This window comes from Triturus cristatus, chromosome 3_2 (assembly GCF_964204655.1).
Source record: "Triturus cristatus chromosome 3_2, aTriCri1.1, whole genome shotgun sequence".
NCBI lineage: Eukaryota > Metazoa > Chordata > Amphibia > Caudata > Salamandridae > Triturus > Triturus cristatus.
The window spans coordinates 1,119,877,373-1,119,894,047 of NC_140584.1; the positions used below are offsets into that span (position 1 = coordinate 1,119,877,373).

Genomic DNA, 16,675 nt, shown 5'->3' on the forward strand with positions numbered 1-16,675 from the left:
GGGGCTGCGGGGGTGTTTGTTACGCCCCTGCAGTGACTCTCCAAGTTTTAGATTTTAGATGAATCTAGAAATCAGTTGAGTTCCATTCTGTGTTCATTTGTAAACAACTGGGAGCACGCAGCCAATGCAGCAACGCAGGCAATAGCCTAAACTATGAATACATGTGGAACGGATGAGTTACAACTTCATTTATTTCCACTTAATCAACAATAATTTTGAATAAATATCAATTAAATGAGCAATAAAACCAAAAAACGGATAAATGCAGGTTGAAATATTGAAGGGCAAAAAACAAACTTTCTCAAACCCTTGGAGACTCTGAACTTAAGGACTCAGCCTACATCTTTACTCACCTTGAAGAAACATATACATACTTACCTCTTCTGCTTATCTACTGAATTCTATTGCATTTGATTCTTAGTTTTTCATAAAGCAGCTTGATCAATTTTAATGCACTAGAGTTACATGAAAATGTTATATAAATAAATAAAGCACAGTTTAATGCCTGTTTCCTAACCTCCATGTGTGACAGTCACATAAGCAAGGAGTAGGATGAAGCACTTCATTGTGGCCTCTGCAGTGTTCCAACAGAAGGAATTCTCTGTGTGTCTCTCTAGCACCCTTCAACTGTCTTAAAGTGAAAACCCGGAGTACTATGGCCAATGGAGCAGAACAAGCAAAGGATGTTTTCGAAATTCAAACCAGGGGTAGGGCTAGTCCTTAAGTCTTTGTTTTGTATCCAATGTTTGAAGAACATGAAATAAAGATTTCAAGAATACATAATTCACATCACCACGCCAGGTACTACTGCCAAATAAGGCCTAGATGTGCGTCACTAATTCTTCATTCAGATATTTGTTTTGCCTCTTGCTGGATAGTGAGATTCACAGACACTTTAATTAAAGGTTTATTTGCCAGAAGTAGAGTACTCTGCACTGCACACAGTGACGGCTAGTGTCATTTGAAAGAGCTGGTCTTACAGTTCTGGAGGAGTACCCGGTGATGAGCAAGTGTGGCGAATAACGCGACTCCTGGGGTTCTCCCCTGAGAAATGTTTGAAAATTGAGTGGTGAAATAGTGGTTTCCCAGAAAATTTGAGAAAGCAAGATGGTTAATAAAGCAATTGTGAAAGTGTAGTTATGACATCAAGAGGTTTAATTTGATAATGACGTAGGTAGTTGCTTATTCAGTATAACCAAAGAACTTTATAGAAGACTGAGATAACAATACTGAATACCTCACAGATTTCTTTCATTATTGGTAACTTGGGGTGTTACCAAATATAATGCTACTCCATACCCTGGCCTCCAAGGAGGTAAGAGTAAGCTGGCTTTGCTGGGAACCAAACGTATGACCTGCAAACCATTGCAGATGTCTGCAACAAGCATTAACTTACTGAGCCTTCTTGCCTCAAACTCGCAAAAACTCAGAGAAAGGTACAGAGAAGAAATCAAGTGTTGCTCAGTGAGCTGACAACGACTTTCAACATACAAACAACAGCTACTTCAATGGAGGAGCAAAACAAGTGATAACGCTAGGTGATTGAGAACCCCTGATTTACTTATGTTCGACAGTCTTGGGCCCCTCCTGACCTCAAATCCTGTGTATAAAGTATAAATGCAATATTCATTCATATTATTCTCCTACTCCTCATATAATGATGGAGGATGCAAATGCTTTAATATTTCTTCCCCTTTGGGCTCCCAGGCAGTGCTTTAGCAGGACTCATTCACGTTTTTTTACAAATGTCTCATTCCTGCCCTTTTATTTAGACACAGAGGAGCGCAGCAGGAAGGTTTGCTGCGCTGCCATCCTTCAAAATATGGTAAATGAGGCCCATCATTTTTGCTATTGAAATCTTCTAACCATAGTGTTTCTGACTGAAGAAATGGTTTATACATCTGTCAATATGTCTCTGAACATGTAGCCTGTACTTCTAAAGAGGTCTGTGCTTAGGCCTGCTGGATTTTCCCTAGGTAACAATTAGAGAGCACAGAACTCACAAGTCAGTCTTTTTTATTAACTTCAGAAAAAATATAATAATTCACATGTGCACAAAGATCTTCACTGGTTGGCAATGAGGCAGGGAAGGGATCTTAAGCGAGTTTGCTCGATTGCATAAAGCCTTTGACAGCCCGGCTCAGTCCTCTACCAGCCAACATCTGGCCTTACATTCCCAGGCGCCATACTGGTGTTTACTGAGGGTAGACATTCTCGATTCAATGATTCAGGGCAGGTCAAGTCTTAGTTGTGGCCACTCTTTTTATGAATTACTCAAACTCACCAAGATGTCATGTACCCATCCAAGTGCTTCTTGTAAGGAATCCTCACCTGGAGCAGCTTTCACCACGTCCTGCGGTGTTAATCCAGCTAAAATGAAAATAACATTGAGTCAGAAAAACAAATGGAGGGCTCATCAGCCGGGCAATGCAATGGGTTGTCCCACCCTAGGCAACAATATTTTGTCAGACTCAACCACTTGCTGCTTGGAGGGGAAATCCGCTGCCTCCTCCCCCTGGTGCCCGTGGTCTCACAGTGTAGGACTGAGTATCTTATGGTATTTTTGTCACACTATTTCGCACATCCTGAACAACTGGTTAGGGTACAGTCATTAATGTTTGTCTTGGGGTGCTGGCATGCAGTGGCTCTAGTTTATGCCCTAGGGCTCTCTGTGTCAACTGTGTGCCTTGTTTCTATCTTGTGCAGTCTTCTAGCCAATACTACATAACAAAGGCAAGAATAACAATAACAGGAATTTCATGAGTCATGCATTTTACAAATGTTCTTTATGCTATGAGTTGCATGCTTGCTCGGCATATATTACACTGCGGATCTTGATTGGTTGGCGGCTCGCACATGATATTGTTATTAGCCAGATCTACACGTGATTTTTCCAGTTGTAACTACAACACGCTCTTGAAAAAGTAAAGAATGAATGTTAACGAACTTCAAAAGATCTTACAACTTTAAAAAAACACGCTCCATTTTTGTGAAACTCTTAATATTATTGGCATTGGATTTCTTTTTTAAATGCAATAAATACAACCTATAAAGGCTTTTTGAAAGTTAGAATATCACTGGAGAATTGTAAAAGTTGGTATTGGTTGCCAAAAGGTTATAAAAAATAACTCTTATAACTTTATAATGTAATAACTTTTAGGTTATAGATCTGTTTTTATTTTTTATATGAAAGAGAGTGTTACAAAACAAACACCACCTACCTCCACTGGCCTGTGGTGAAACAATAAGTAATGTAATATACATGCATCACGAAGGGAGAGAAGAAGAGGGACTGGAGAGGGGTAGGTGGTGAAATAGTGTGCGGCTGGCTTGACAAAGCTATGTTGGGCCTGAGCCAGTGGTTCAGTGTGTCAAGGTGGTCTCAGTTACCTTAGTATAAGGGTCACTTTCAACGGGGTATCTGGGTGGCATGGGTACAAAGCACCTATGATGCACTAGACTTGGGGCCTGCTTGAAATAACAGGAGCAAGTCACCAGGATGTAGTGCATTTTATAGGTGGTCATTAGGACTAGCATCAGCGTGGACTATGGAATTAAACTGCTTTGGATTCTCATTCATGTATTTATGGGCCAGATGTACTATTTGCCTCTGACAAAGAACTAGTTTTAATTTGAAAAAAAAGTAATTTTGAGACCTTTAAAGAATTTCTATGAACTGACCTGTGATGAATACTAATGAGGTAGGCTGAAAGGCATACACTGAATGAAGGCGACCATGTAAATTATGGTAAGCTAGGGGCAGCAGATCACCATGGCTGTGATTGCTATTCAATTAACCTTTCTTTTTCTTTTAAAATCCATCCCGCTTTCCTTAATGCTGCATTTCCCAAAACAAAGTGTACCTTTTTAGTTTACTGGACAAATGTCTATTCCCTAACAATTTTATGAATCCACAAAAGTAAAGGGCTTCTGGTGGGACTTCTTCCCTTTTGCAATTGGGTTACCACTCCAACTCAAGAGACATTACCTTTTTAATGTATGAGAATGGATTTTGCTTCCAAACATTTATACATCTCATACTGAATTGGCATTTTGAAGAGGTGCCTAGAACACACCTCTTCCAACATCAAAGAGGTATGGATTTGCAGTCCCAATTTAAAAGTCAATAAAAGAGTCCTTATTCCCAAAAAGCAATTAAACATTTAAAAACCTAGGGCCTCATTTACAAGTCCATCGCGCGGCCCGTGCACCACTTTTTTGGGATGCACCAGTGGCACAGCGTGCCTGACCTTATTTACAAGGCTACGTAAAGATACCGGCCTAACTTTTCATGGCCCTGTAATGTGGGCCCCTTACACACATTATTCAGCATGAAAGGGGTGCGCCATGGATGTTGCTGTGTGTGTTCCACTCAACATCAATGGAACCTGACCCTTATCCAAATTTACAAAGTGTCGTAAAACAGGTGATGAGTCCTACGCCTCTCCAGTGGCGGTGTAGGGGTGGCAGAATGAGATGAAATACTTTAATTTCTCCTGTTTTTTTTGCTATTTCCATTGCATGCAGCATTCTAAAGCACATGTAGTAGGAGCAAAACGAATGTAAATGCCAACATTTGTAAAGCGCACAGCTACCTCTGGAGAGGTTTCCCTGCGCTGGGGCCATCTGGAAGATTTAGCAAGCTATTGTCCAGAGTCACATGGTGCTGGGCTAGCCTGGCGCCAGGGATTGAACCATGAACCCTGTGGTCTGGAGTCAGACTCCCTGGCCGCTGCGCCACACCTCTTCCACATTAATGATTATTTTTGTGCAGGAATGTGTCCCTTCTTGCACAACAACAATCATCCCTGCAATGCAGGCACCCGTGCACCATGGCGTAAAGGTGTCTGTGTTGGCGCATGGCTGCTGTTTGTGCGCCAGCGCAGGGGATAAGGACAGGAATGCATTGTATCTTGTAGATACAGCGCATTTCTGCCCTTTTATTTAGACACAGGGCAGCGCAGCAAGAAGGCTTGCTGCACTGCCCTCCGTCAAAGTATGGTAAATAAGGCCCATCATTTTTGTTGTCGAAAACTTCTAATCATTGTTTCCGACAGAAAAAATGGTTGATACATCTGTCAATATGTCTCTAAAAATCTAGACTGTACTACTAAAGAGGTCTGCACATAGGCCTGCTGGATTTTCCATAACTAACATTTAAAGAGCACAGAAGTCAATCTTATTTATTATCTTCAGAAAAATGATAATAATTCACATGTGCACAAAGATCTTCACTGGTTGGCAATGAGGCAGGGAAGGGATTTTAATTGAATTTGCTCGATTGCATAAAGCCTTTGACAGCGCGGCTCAGTCCTCTACCAGCCAACTTCAGGCCTTACATTCCCGGGTGCCATACTTGTGTTTACTGAGGGTAGACATTCTTGATTCAATGATTCAGGGCAGGTCAAGTCTTACTTGTGGCCACTCTTTTCATGAATTAGTCAAACTCACCAAGATGTCATGTACCCATCCTAGTGCTTCTTGTGAGGAATCCTTACCTGGAGCAGCTTTCACCACGTCCCTCTTTGTTATTCCGGCTAAAATGAAAATAACATTGAGTCAGAAAGACAAATAGAGGGCTCATCAGCTGGGCAATGCAATGGGGAGTACCACCCTAGGCAACAATACTTTGTCAGACCCAACTATTTGCTGCTTGGAGGGGAAATCCTCTACCCCACACCCCTGGTGCCCGTGGTAGGTGTCTCGCATTGTAGGACTGAGTATCTTATGGTATTTTTGTCGCACATCTTCGACAATTGGTGAGGGCAGTCATTAATGTTTGTTTTAGGGGTGCACTGCTGGCAAGCAGTGGCTTTAGTTTATGCCCTAGGGTTCTCTGTTTCAACATTGTACATTGTTTCACACTTGTGCAGTCTTCTAGCCAATACTATAACAGAGCCAAGTATGACAGTAACAGGAATTTCTTGAGTCCTGTGCTTTGCAAATACACGTTATATTATATTATGCAGGGCCCGACTGGTCGTAGCAGGCATCAGGTTTTTCCCTGGGAGACTGGAGGGGTGAGGGACGATTTTGCAGCGAGGGGTCAGTTTTTAGGTCTCGGCTAGGCAGCGCATGCGCTGTCTCGTCGAAAGATGCTGTATACGCTATACCATGTTTGTAACCGCCCCTTTTTTTCCTGGACTTTCCATTCATTAGTTCGTGCGTCACTTAAACCGTCTTGACTTGTGGTTGGTGAAATGTGTTATAGGTCCCTCCTTTTGGAGACTTGTTCATGCCTAGAGCTATTGGCCCCTTTACTCGTATCAGGGGCGGCTCTAGGCTCATGGTGGCCCTGTGCAGGGAGCGTAGGTAGGGGGCCCCGGCAGGGATTTGGCGGCCTCCGGCTCAGCCGGAGGCCGCCACATCCCTGCCAGGGTCGCCACGAATATGCATTGTATCCGACTCCTCGTGGTGGCCCCTGGGGTTTGGCGGCCCTGTGCAGGTGCACAGCTTGCATATGCCTAAGGCCGCACCTGCTCGTATTACTTCGTTGTTTGAAAAGATACGGTGGTGTCCTTGGACTTTTTTCTGGCTTTGACGTGGTTGGTTTCCGAAGGCAATGCATTTTGTGGTTTTTTTGTAGGTACGTTGTTTGCTTTCCACTTTCCTTAAGTATTAGTTCAGCTGTGATCTCTGTTTACTTTAATGTAAGTTCTGTGAAGGTATTTATGTTTGGCTTTGATCTTTGTTTACTTTAATGCAAACCGAGTGCGCATTTTTGTGATGTATTTTGTTTGCTTCAATATCGGACATATTCATGTGCGGCTGCGATCTCTGTCTAATTTAATGCGAATCAAGCAAAGGTGTTTTAGTTTTGCTGCTGCGATCTCTGTGTACTTTTTTTGTGTAATTCAATGCACACCGAGCGCGCATTTTTGTAATGGGATTTAGTTTGGGTTTTTTCATCGAAGGGATTTACGTTTACTTTAAAGCAACTCCAGCTAAGGGATTAACGTTTGGCTGCGATCTTTGTTTTCTTTAATGCAAACTGAGTCGCATTTTTGTGATGAATTTTGTTTGCTTCATTATCGCTTGGTTGCGATTTCGTGTTAATTTAATGCAAATTGAGCAAAGGTATTTCACTTTGGATGCGATTTCTGTGTACTTTGAGGCAAATAGAGCATGCATTTTTTTAATGATTCCGTTTATTTTATTCACGACGGTATTTACGTTTGGTTGTTAATATTTTGGGTGAACTTTTTTTGATTTTGCATTTTGCTGTGGATTCTGTTTGCTTCTTTATCTAAGGGATTTACGTTGATCTGTGATCTTTGTGTGCATTAATGCAAATCGAGTGCATACATTTACGTTTAGCTAGGATCACAGTGTAATATACTGCAAATTTAGCGCGCCTTACAAACGCTTTGTGAGCTATAGACAAAATTAGCTATTAAGTCATGTTCACGCAATGTGTATGATGGTTTTTTGGGGCCTCTGCGTAGTCTGTTGTCTACATTTACTTTTCACTCTTCGTTTGGCTGCTATTTTTGTCTACTTAAAGGCAACGCGGGCGTGCATTACAAACACTTAGGGAATTTTTAAGTTATGTGCACACAATGTGTATAACAAACACTTTGGTAATCATTAAGTCGTGTGCACACAATGTGTATACCTAATAGTTTGGGAAATATTAAATCATGTGCGCGCAGTATTTTGGGATTTTTTTTTATAGTACATTTGTGCGTAGAAAAGTATAACGTCCACAAATAGTCTGCTTTTTTACGGGGGGGGGGAGGGTGGGATATAAAAAAGTTGGGGCAGATTTATGAGGCCCTTGCGCCTCATTTACGCCGCCGTTGCGTCACTTTTGTGACGCAGCGGCGGCGCAAATCCTGCGCCATGTTGCGGGGTATTTACAACGTGACACATCAGAGAGATGTGTCACGTTGTAAAGCCCTGTGCCAGCAGTAGGCGTACCTGTGCAGGGGGGGGCGTTCCATCGCAGGAACGCCTCCTAAAAGTGGCTGAGTGAAATCTACAAGATTTCACTCAGTCACTTTTGAGCCCATGCTGCGTCAAAACCCTGCGCCTGCTTGAAGCAGGCGTAAGGATTGACGCAGCATTGTGAAGATAGGTCCCCCCAAAGCATTGCTGGAGCTGCGTCGCGCTTGCGACGCAACTCCAGCAATGCGCCACTTTTACGGCACAGATGCGTCACGCATCTGTGCCGTTTTTGCCCCATGGTGCGCCGCATTGTAAATGAGGCGCATCCATGGTGGCGAAGCTGTGGCGTACAATAACTGGCGCATCCCTGCTGATATGCAGGGATGCGCCAGTTATCATAAATCTGCCCCTTTATGTTAACAAAGGAGGATTTACTGTTTTGTTTATTTTTATGGTGCTAATGCGACTTTTTTAAAACTTTTTAAGTGAGCTTCGGCATCAGATGTTGTACAAATTAAGGCATTGTTGTGAAAGGCAAGGCTTTCTGTTGCAATGTCTGCATACGTTCATTCAGCTTTTAGTTAACTAATTGTTACAGAGCAGCTAAATAAGTATAGTACATGGGGGTGTTTTATGCTTACAAATAGGGCAGTTTGTGTGGGACTCATTGTACGAAGTAATGTTTGGTTTTGATGCAAAGAGATTTAAAATTACATTTTCCAAAGGGTGATTTAAATGATTGCTTCCTTTCGCGCTCGTAATGTGTGTTTTTTTTACAGTTATTGTGAGCCTTGGTATTTAATGTTTTACATATTAAGGTCTCTGTGTGCTAGGCCTTGCTCCATGGTGTAATTACGTAGTATTTAAATGTAGATTTTAGTTGCATAGTTGTTGCAGAGCAGATAACCAGTGATAGTATATGGGTTTGTTGGGGAAAATATATGTTAAGAAATAGTTGCCTTTTTGTTAGGGGGTATAGAAAGAAATGATGTTATAACAAAGAAGGATTGGATGTGTTAAATGCTTACAAATAGGCCGCTTTGTTTTTGGTGTGTATAGTAGGAAGTAATGTGTGGTTTTACTGCAAATACATTTAAATAAGTTAGTGCAAAGGAGGATTTAAAACTTGCGTTGCCATTTTTTTTTTTCTAACATCTAAGAGTGAAAACAACAGATGTTGCCTTGCTCAAGCGATAAACATCTTGCGGGTTTTAGGAATTCTGTTTGGGTTTCTTTATAAGTCTTTTTTATTACTGGGTTATATGGCTAGTAATTGACAGCCCACAGTGAATTAGTAAATCATGTGGAGGCAATATTGATAAGGATCTTGTGCGGTCTCTCTTTAGTTTGTTGGCTTCAGTCACTTCACACTATGGTGCCAATTACGATCCGGCAAAAACCGGGTACGAACCGTCGGACGGAGGCTTTTTTCCGTCCGACTCGTACCCGGTTGTAAAACTTTACAAACATGCAAGTACGATTCGCACGGAAACACCATTTCCGTACGAGTCGTACAAAACACCGACCGACGAAAAGATACATACAAATGTGATCCGGGGAAAGCGCCGATGTGACGTCGGGACGCTCTCAGGCCGCGTTTCACGAACCAGGAAGTACGATTCGAACCAACAGCACTCCGGACGGCAATATTTTTACGGCACCCGAAAAGTGCCGTAAAAGCGAAGTACGCCGCGATGCGAGTGGAATTGGGGGCCCGGTACGCGCCGTACCCCCCCCCAGCCCCCGTGAGTACGTGCTGAACCCCCCCCCAGCCCCCGTGAGTACGCGCCGACCCCCCCAGCCCCGTAAGTACGCGCCGACCCCCCCCAGCCCCCGTGAGTACGGTGCGAACCCCCCCGTGTATGTACGGTGCGTACCCCCCGTGTATGTACGGTGCATACCCCCGTGTATGTACGGTGCGAACCCCCCCGTGTATGTACGGTGCGTACCCCCCGTGTATGTACGGTGCGAACCCCCCCGTGTATGTACGGTGCGAACCCCCCCGTGTATGTACGGTGCGTACCCCCGTGTATGTACGGTGCGAACCCCCCCGTGTATGTACGGTGCGTACCCCCCGTGTATGTACGGTGCGTACCCCCGTGTATGTACGGTGCGAACCCCCAGCGCGTATGCACCGTTCATATGGGGGTACGCACCATACATACACGGGGGGTACGCACCGTACATACATGGGGGTACGCACCGTACATACACGGGGGGTATACACCATACTCACGGGGGCAGGGGGGGGTACGGCGCGTATGCGGGCACATGTCTCCATGGTTGCTATGGGAGTTCGGTGCGGACGGTGTTTTTTCCATACGGTTGTGACATCGGACGCACGGGATGGATCGTAATTGCGCGGTCGGACTTCACTTTTCACGTTTGTACGGTAAATCGCCCGGGGAGGTGTCGGACACATTTTCCGACCCGAGGACGTGTGGGGAATCATTCCCAATGCGACTCGTATGGGCTTTTTACCATGCGAATCGTGATTGCCAGTTTGTACGGCACTTGTACGATTCGTACGGTAAAAAGACCGGATACGAGTCGGACGGGCAATTTTTTTACCGGATCGTGATCGGCACCTGTTTGTCTTGCTGCCATCTGCGTCTTCTTGGGTGTATGGCCTCTCTTTAGTCTGCTGTCTGCCTTAACTTCACACTTTTATTTTGGGTTTACTCGGATGCACATCAAGCGTGTATTACAAACAGTTTTATATTATATATAGCTTTTGCAAGCACAAGTGTCGTTGTTTACCGATATCTTAATGTAGATTAGAGCTGCATATTTATTAAATACATAAAAACAGTGATAGCAAGGGGCATTTGTTTTTTATGTTTTCATGTGAATCACATGATTTTATGTATTTTAAAAAAAACGGCTGTGTATAAAAACATGCGCTCTATGTTACATTAGCGGACTATATTAATGCAACCTTCAGTTGCATAATTTTTGCTGAGGCAGTTGAATAGGGATAGTGTGGCAAAGTTACATTTTTCATATCGTTCGCTTTTATTGTATCAGCATGCCACTTGTTAGCTTGTATTTATGTTAATGTATTGTAAAGTTTTTTTTACAAAGGGGTATATAAATAATTTTGACTTGTTTTTGCAGGTGTCCCGTTTTTTTTTTGGGGGGGGGGGGAATTGATTAGAAACCCCGGCATTTAATGTTTACAAATAAAGGGCTAGTGGCAAAAGGCTTTGCATCATTTTGCAATAACCGATTATATAAGTTTATGTTTCAGATGCATGATTGTAGCAATTCAGCAACACAGGGATTGAAAGTGGCGATGTCAGATGTTTTTACATATTTTTTGCATCAGAGGATTTACCGCTCTGCTATCTTTTGTGCTCGTAATATCATTTGTAAAGGTTTTCATCTGCGCTCCGGCATTTAATGTTTTAAAAATTAAGGCCTGTACCGTGTTCATTGCTATGCTCCATGTTGAAATTGTGTCATATTTAAATGTTGCTTTTGGTTACATATTTGTTGCAGAACAGGTAAACAGGGATAGTATGTGGTTACGTGAGGAAGTGTACTGTTCAGAAATAGTCAACTTTTATTTTAGTGCAAAGGAAATTTTGAAGCTTAAATTGTTTTTGTTCAGCAACAAACTAAGAGGTAAAACAGCAGTTGTTTGCCTTGCCCAAGCTAAAAATAACTTGCTTCCTTTAAGGATACTGTTTTATTTCGGTTGCAAGCCTTCCCTATGGGTTGTATGGCTAACATCTAACAGCCCACTGTGAATTAGTAAGTCATGTGGCCGCTATGTTGATAACAATCTTGTCTGCCTTCTTTTTGTTGTGTTCTATACATTCACTTCAACCTATTTGTCTTTCTGCCCTCTCTGTCTACTTAGGTGCAAAGTGAGCACTCATTAGAAACACTTTGTCTGGCCTCTCTTTAGTCTGCTGTCTGGCTTCACTTTACACTGTTGAGTTTGCTGCCATGTCCGTTTACTTAGGTGCATATCGATCATGTATTACAGAAAGTTTAGTAGTACATGTAGCTTTTGCCAACACAAGTGACGTCTTCTACTGATATCGTTATGTTGATTTTAGGTGGCTCATTATTGAAAGCCTCAAAACAGTGCTAGTATGTGCTTTATTCTTATATGTTTTTATGTGAGCCCCGGCATTGAATGGATTACAAATAAAGGGCAGGGTGTAAAAAGCAGTGCTCCATGGTACAATAGGGGCCTATCTCAATGTAGCTTTCAGTTGCATAATTGTTGCAGAGCAGCTACATAGGGATACAAAGTGGCGAAATAAAATATTTTATATAGTCCCGTTTGATTGTTTTGGGTATGGCCCAATGTAATTTTGATTTTTTACTAGGGAGGATTGAAAGTTGGGCAAGCTTTTACAGCCATAACCTTTTTGGGTGAGGGGGGTCAATTAAGCTCCAGCCTTAATGTTTACAAATTAAGGGCTAATGATGGAAGGCTTTGCTATATATATTTAGGTTTCGTCTGCATGATTGTTACAGAGCAGCTACATAGGGATAGTATGTGGCTAAGTAAAATTATTCTACGTTGTTTTTTATTTTTGGGGTATGGAAACATGTTACAATGTCTAACATACTGTATTATTACTATAATATTTTAATAAAACAAAAAAATCACAAAATACATAAATATGGCGAGACCGATTGGCATGGCCAATGCTTGTTGTTACTGGGGCCGGTTTTAGCAGCAGTGCTGCTATATCAGCCACCAGAAACAAAAGCAGCTGGTGGGCAGGACCGTCAAAATTGGCAAGGCTGCTCTGGGTTCGCAGTCCGGCCCTGAAGTTATGAGTCACGTGCTTGCTCGGCAAATATTGATGCTGCCACTGCGCATCTTGATTGGGTGGGAGTTCGCACATGAACCCATACGGCTTTTTTGAAAGATAACACAACACTAGAGTTTAGTAATCGTTGGCATTGATTGCCGTAAGGTTATACAAAATAACTCTTAGAACTTTATAATGTAATAACTTTTATAGCAGTCTATGTTTATCCAAGAGCCAGCCTCCTACCTTTTTTTGAGCTGGTAAATGATGTGTATTTTGCTGGTGCAGTTGTGCCTTGAAATAGTAGCCATCAGGTGGTAACAACCATTGCTATCTTTATTTTCCCAGTGCATTTGCCTGAAGGGATGGCATTTTCATGGGTCAGCTACAGTCAACTGATTAATGAAATGTTAGTGCCCCTTTGGTAGTGGGGAGAGAGAGGGTACCCCACAGCCACAGGCACACAGTCACTATGTTCTTTACTTGTAAAAAGTAACTGTCACTTCAAGTGTGCCTGTGCCAGGTTGGAACATGGCATGTTTTAATAAAACAGTTTGACAGATTCCCAAATCGCAATTTTTTGGTAAAAAGGAGCCCTACATGACAGCGGGGACATTCCCACTTGAGCTAAGGGATGGAACCACACCGTTCTCCATGAACCACATACTTCCCATTTCCCACTGTTGACAGTCCTTGGGCGATGGATGAAGTGAGGAGGGTATTGTGTTTTAGTGTGGCTCTTTGGGCTATAACTAGCCCTGAGTGACAGGGAGAAGGCATCCCTGCTGCCTGAACTGTAGTTGTCTTTGTACGCAGTGCTTAATTTGAGCTGGTATTCAGCACCGGCACTTAATTCTCAACACCTACACTTATAACAGTTCACCACATGGTGACACTGTTTGTTTATTTTGAAGTGAGGACATCAACAGTGTTGAATAATTCAATATAAATAAAAAATTGATAATTCCAGCGGTCCATACTATTTTTATAGCTTTGTGTGGCCTGAAATAATTTTAATTGTCTCACCTGTAGGAGTGTAATAGTTAGTTGTTGTGTTGGTACCCTCATTGGCGGTGCTGGCTCAAGAAATAGGTGGTACTAGCAGCATTGGCCTTCTGAGAAGGGTCCTGGCATTTACTTTCTTATAAGTCTTTTGTCGTACAGGTTATACTTTCCCAAGTAAAACAGCGAGGGGCATTTTCTCAAGGCGATATCGCTGCGTTAACTGCACTTTTTTAAAGCAGCAATATTTTTATCGCCTTATTCTCAAGCTGTCGCTAACAGCCGTTAGCAACAGTGTTTAGGCAAAAGCGTCTGTTTTTTAGATCGAGACTTCTGTTACTGATAATTATATGCAGGAGAGGCGTTCCCGTGCAAAAACGCACGCAAACAACACTACTCCATATTCACAAGGGGATCCTTGAACTTCTGAAGACCAAGAAAACTGTCTCAGACTGCAGTTAGAGTCAGTAGCTTAAGACCAGAAAATAGCTGGTCTTAAAAATGGGGATAACACTTGGGGCCACATCTCAGCAGGTTTTTGGTGCAGGACAGCGCTGCAAGCAATGTTGCAGCGCTGCCCTGCGACAAAACTACAGTGCAGGAATGCGCATCATCAATGAGATAGTGCGCATTCCTGGGCCCCAGTAATGAAAAGTGTTGCAGTGCTGCGACAAGACAGCGTTGCAACACTTCTCACTATGCCCTTGTTGCGACAGCATGGATGCACTGTATTCACTGGACAGCGCTCCATGACGCAAGTAATGACAGATACATCAGGAATCTTGACATATCTGTCTGTGCTAAAGTCACGCATTGCTGCAGTCATGTCACAACCATGATGCAACTCCAACAACGTATGGAGCCAGCCTATCCCTGTGGCACTGTGTCAGCCTCGCATCTGCCATCAGGCAGGCGGATGGTACTGACGCAGTGCCGTCCATCAGGGTTGCCCGAATGTCGGCGCTGTTGGAGATCCATCGGTGCTGGCTGTGCGCTGCGGTGTCATCGCTTGAAAGCAATGGTGGAGTGTTGGTGCTGAGGGAAGGTGAAGACGTGATGTTACCAATGATTGTCGGTCTACGGGAGTCCACAGTTGTGGCTGTAGTTGAAGTTCCTGCTGGTGGAGGTGACTTGCTCAACCGTGTGTTCTGCTATGTGGCTTGTTGAGGTGACCTGCTGCTGACGTCTGATGTAGGTGACCTTCCCCAGGAGGGGGTTGTGTCCTGGTCACAGGGGTTGTCCAGGTGGAACATGAGTTCACCGAGTAGAATGTCATTTTTGGGTGGGAGAATATGGGGTGCAATGAGGTCTACAATGGTATTGGAGAATGGGGGGCCAAGGCCTGAGGAGCCTGCACATGAGGGTGCTGCAGAGTATGTGCTTGGGCTTGGTCCGGATCTGGGAGTTGGGGTGGTCCATGGTCACCCTTGGGTCATTAGAGTGCATGGTCAGTCGGAATGTGCTGCTGTAGGTGATGGCAATACCTCCTCCTTGATGGTCGGGGCGCTCCTTGATGGTGTTACTGCAGCTGTAAGTGAGCAGAAGTTGGTCCTGACAGGCGAGGGGACATTCAGGGTTGATGACGAGGAGGGTGCTGGTGCCGTAGTGGTGGAGTATCCAAGAAGAAGGCTCCTTGGTGCTGAGCATGGTCCAAAGGCAGACGGATGCAAACGGCGGAGCCTGTGGGTTGACTTTGGCACAGGAGATGACCAGTACAACGCAGGCAGTACATCGTTAACAACGCTACTCTGACAACGCAGGTGCCTGTACATCGCATTTGATTACAACACATTGTGAGGTCAGTAACGGGGTAATTTAAAGTTTTTCGGGTGGTCATGGGTTTAGGGGGAAAAATACAAAAATTGGGGTGTGTTTTGGGGTAAAATCTGAAAATTGGGGGGTGTTTTGGGGTAAAATATGAAAATTGGGGTGTGCATTTGGTCAAATATGAATTTTTGGTGTGTTATTGGGGCTCAAAAAGGAATTCCAGGGTTCACGGTTTGGTTTGGGGTGCAAAGGTAGGTTTTGGGTTGCACTCACTAATGTGGGTAGAGTGATATTGATGTCTCTGCTATGCAACACCTACTCTACTGTCGCAATGTATGCATGGGAATGGAATGCGATGTTAGGGCATGCGTCGCAACCACGTATGTGCCTTTGGCACACAGGCGGTATGCCCACTGTGCATGAGCGCACAGCAGCCGCCATTGAGAAGTGCTAGGGGGAATTGACAGCTGTGAGGTGGCAAACGCTGGAAAGAACACTGGATGGGGCATGGACGAGGGGATGTGTGTGTGAGCGGGTGTTGTAAAAAAGCAATTAGGGAAGATTTGCTTCGAAGCCGGAACACGTTTCTTCGTTGCTCCTACTCTCCTGCATCTGCTTCTAGGAACAGGAAGAGGCAGCCAGGCTCCCTCCCCTGAGCCAATCACAGTGCTGCTATGTAGCGGTGGGATTGTTTATTTGCAACGGGACAAGGCATGCAGCCAGGGGCTGGAGGGGTGGTCATGTTCTCCATGCAGGCTGTAATGCAGGCTTCATTATTAACAGGGAAGTGTGCATGACTGCTTTGGGCAGCCTGAGTGGGCTTACCAAACAGTCATTGTGCACTTGAGTGGGCATGCCAATCCGCCCATGCCTTGCCTCATGCTTGGAGCAGTCCTACCCACCCTCCCACCCGCAAGGGAAACATAGCATGGTTACATCAGTAAGTTATCATCATGTGATGTTTTTTCCTCTGCTGCACTGCTTCAAAGCAGTGGGGCGGCGCTCTTCCACAACAGCGGATGAGCCGACACTGGGGGTGCGTCATCTACGTGTGCTAGGCCTGGAGGACTCGACCCCCAGGCATCCTGCACTATGTGTCCCACCTTTTCCTTACCTGGACATTGACACCATGACGCAATCCGCTGCACTCTCTCAAATCTGTGACTCAGCAAGCAGGAACCTCAGCCAGGAGGGATTTCACAAGCCTGGTTACAGCAGTCTTGGCCAAATCTGCTGGTGAA

General features: G+C 44.1%; 1 protein-coding gene across 3 annotated transcripts in view; it reads right to left on the reverse strand.

Annotated features, from left to right (window-relative positions):
- Positions 1-16,675, reverse strand: part of LOC146859222 (uncharacterized) — a 106,041-nt gene that overhangs the window by 44,495 nt on the left and 44,871 nt on the right. For all 3 annotated transcript variants that reach the window (XM_085646958.1, XM_085646957.1, XM_085646959.1), the window contains 2 exons: positions 5,499-5,537; positions 2,332-2,370 (listed from right to left, as the gene is read on the reverse strand). In XM_085646958.1, the coding sequence (XP_085503084.1) occupies positions 2,332-2,370; positions 5,499-5,537 (78 nt within the window). The remainder of the gene's footprint in view (positions 1-2,331; positions 2,371-5,498; positions 5,538-16,675) is intronic.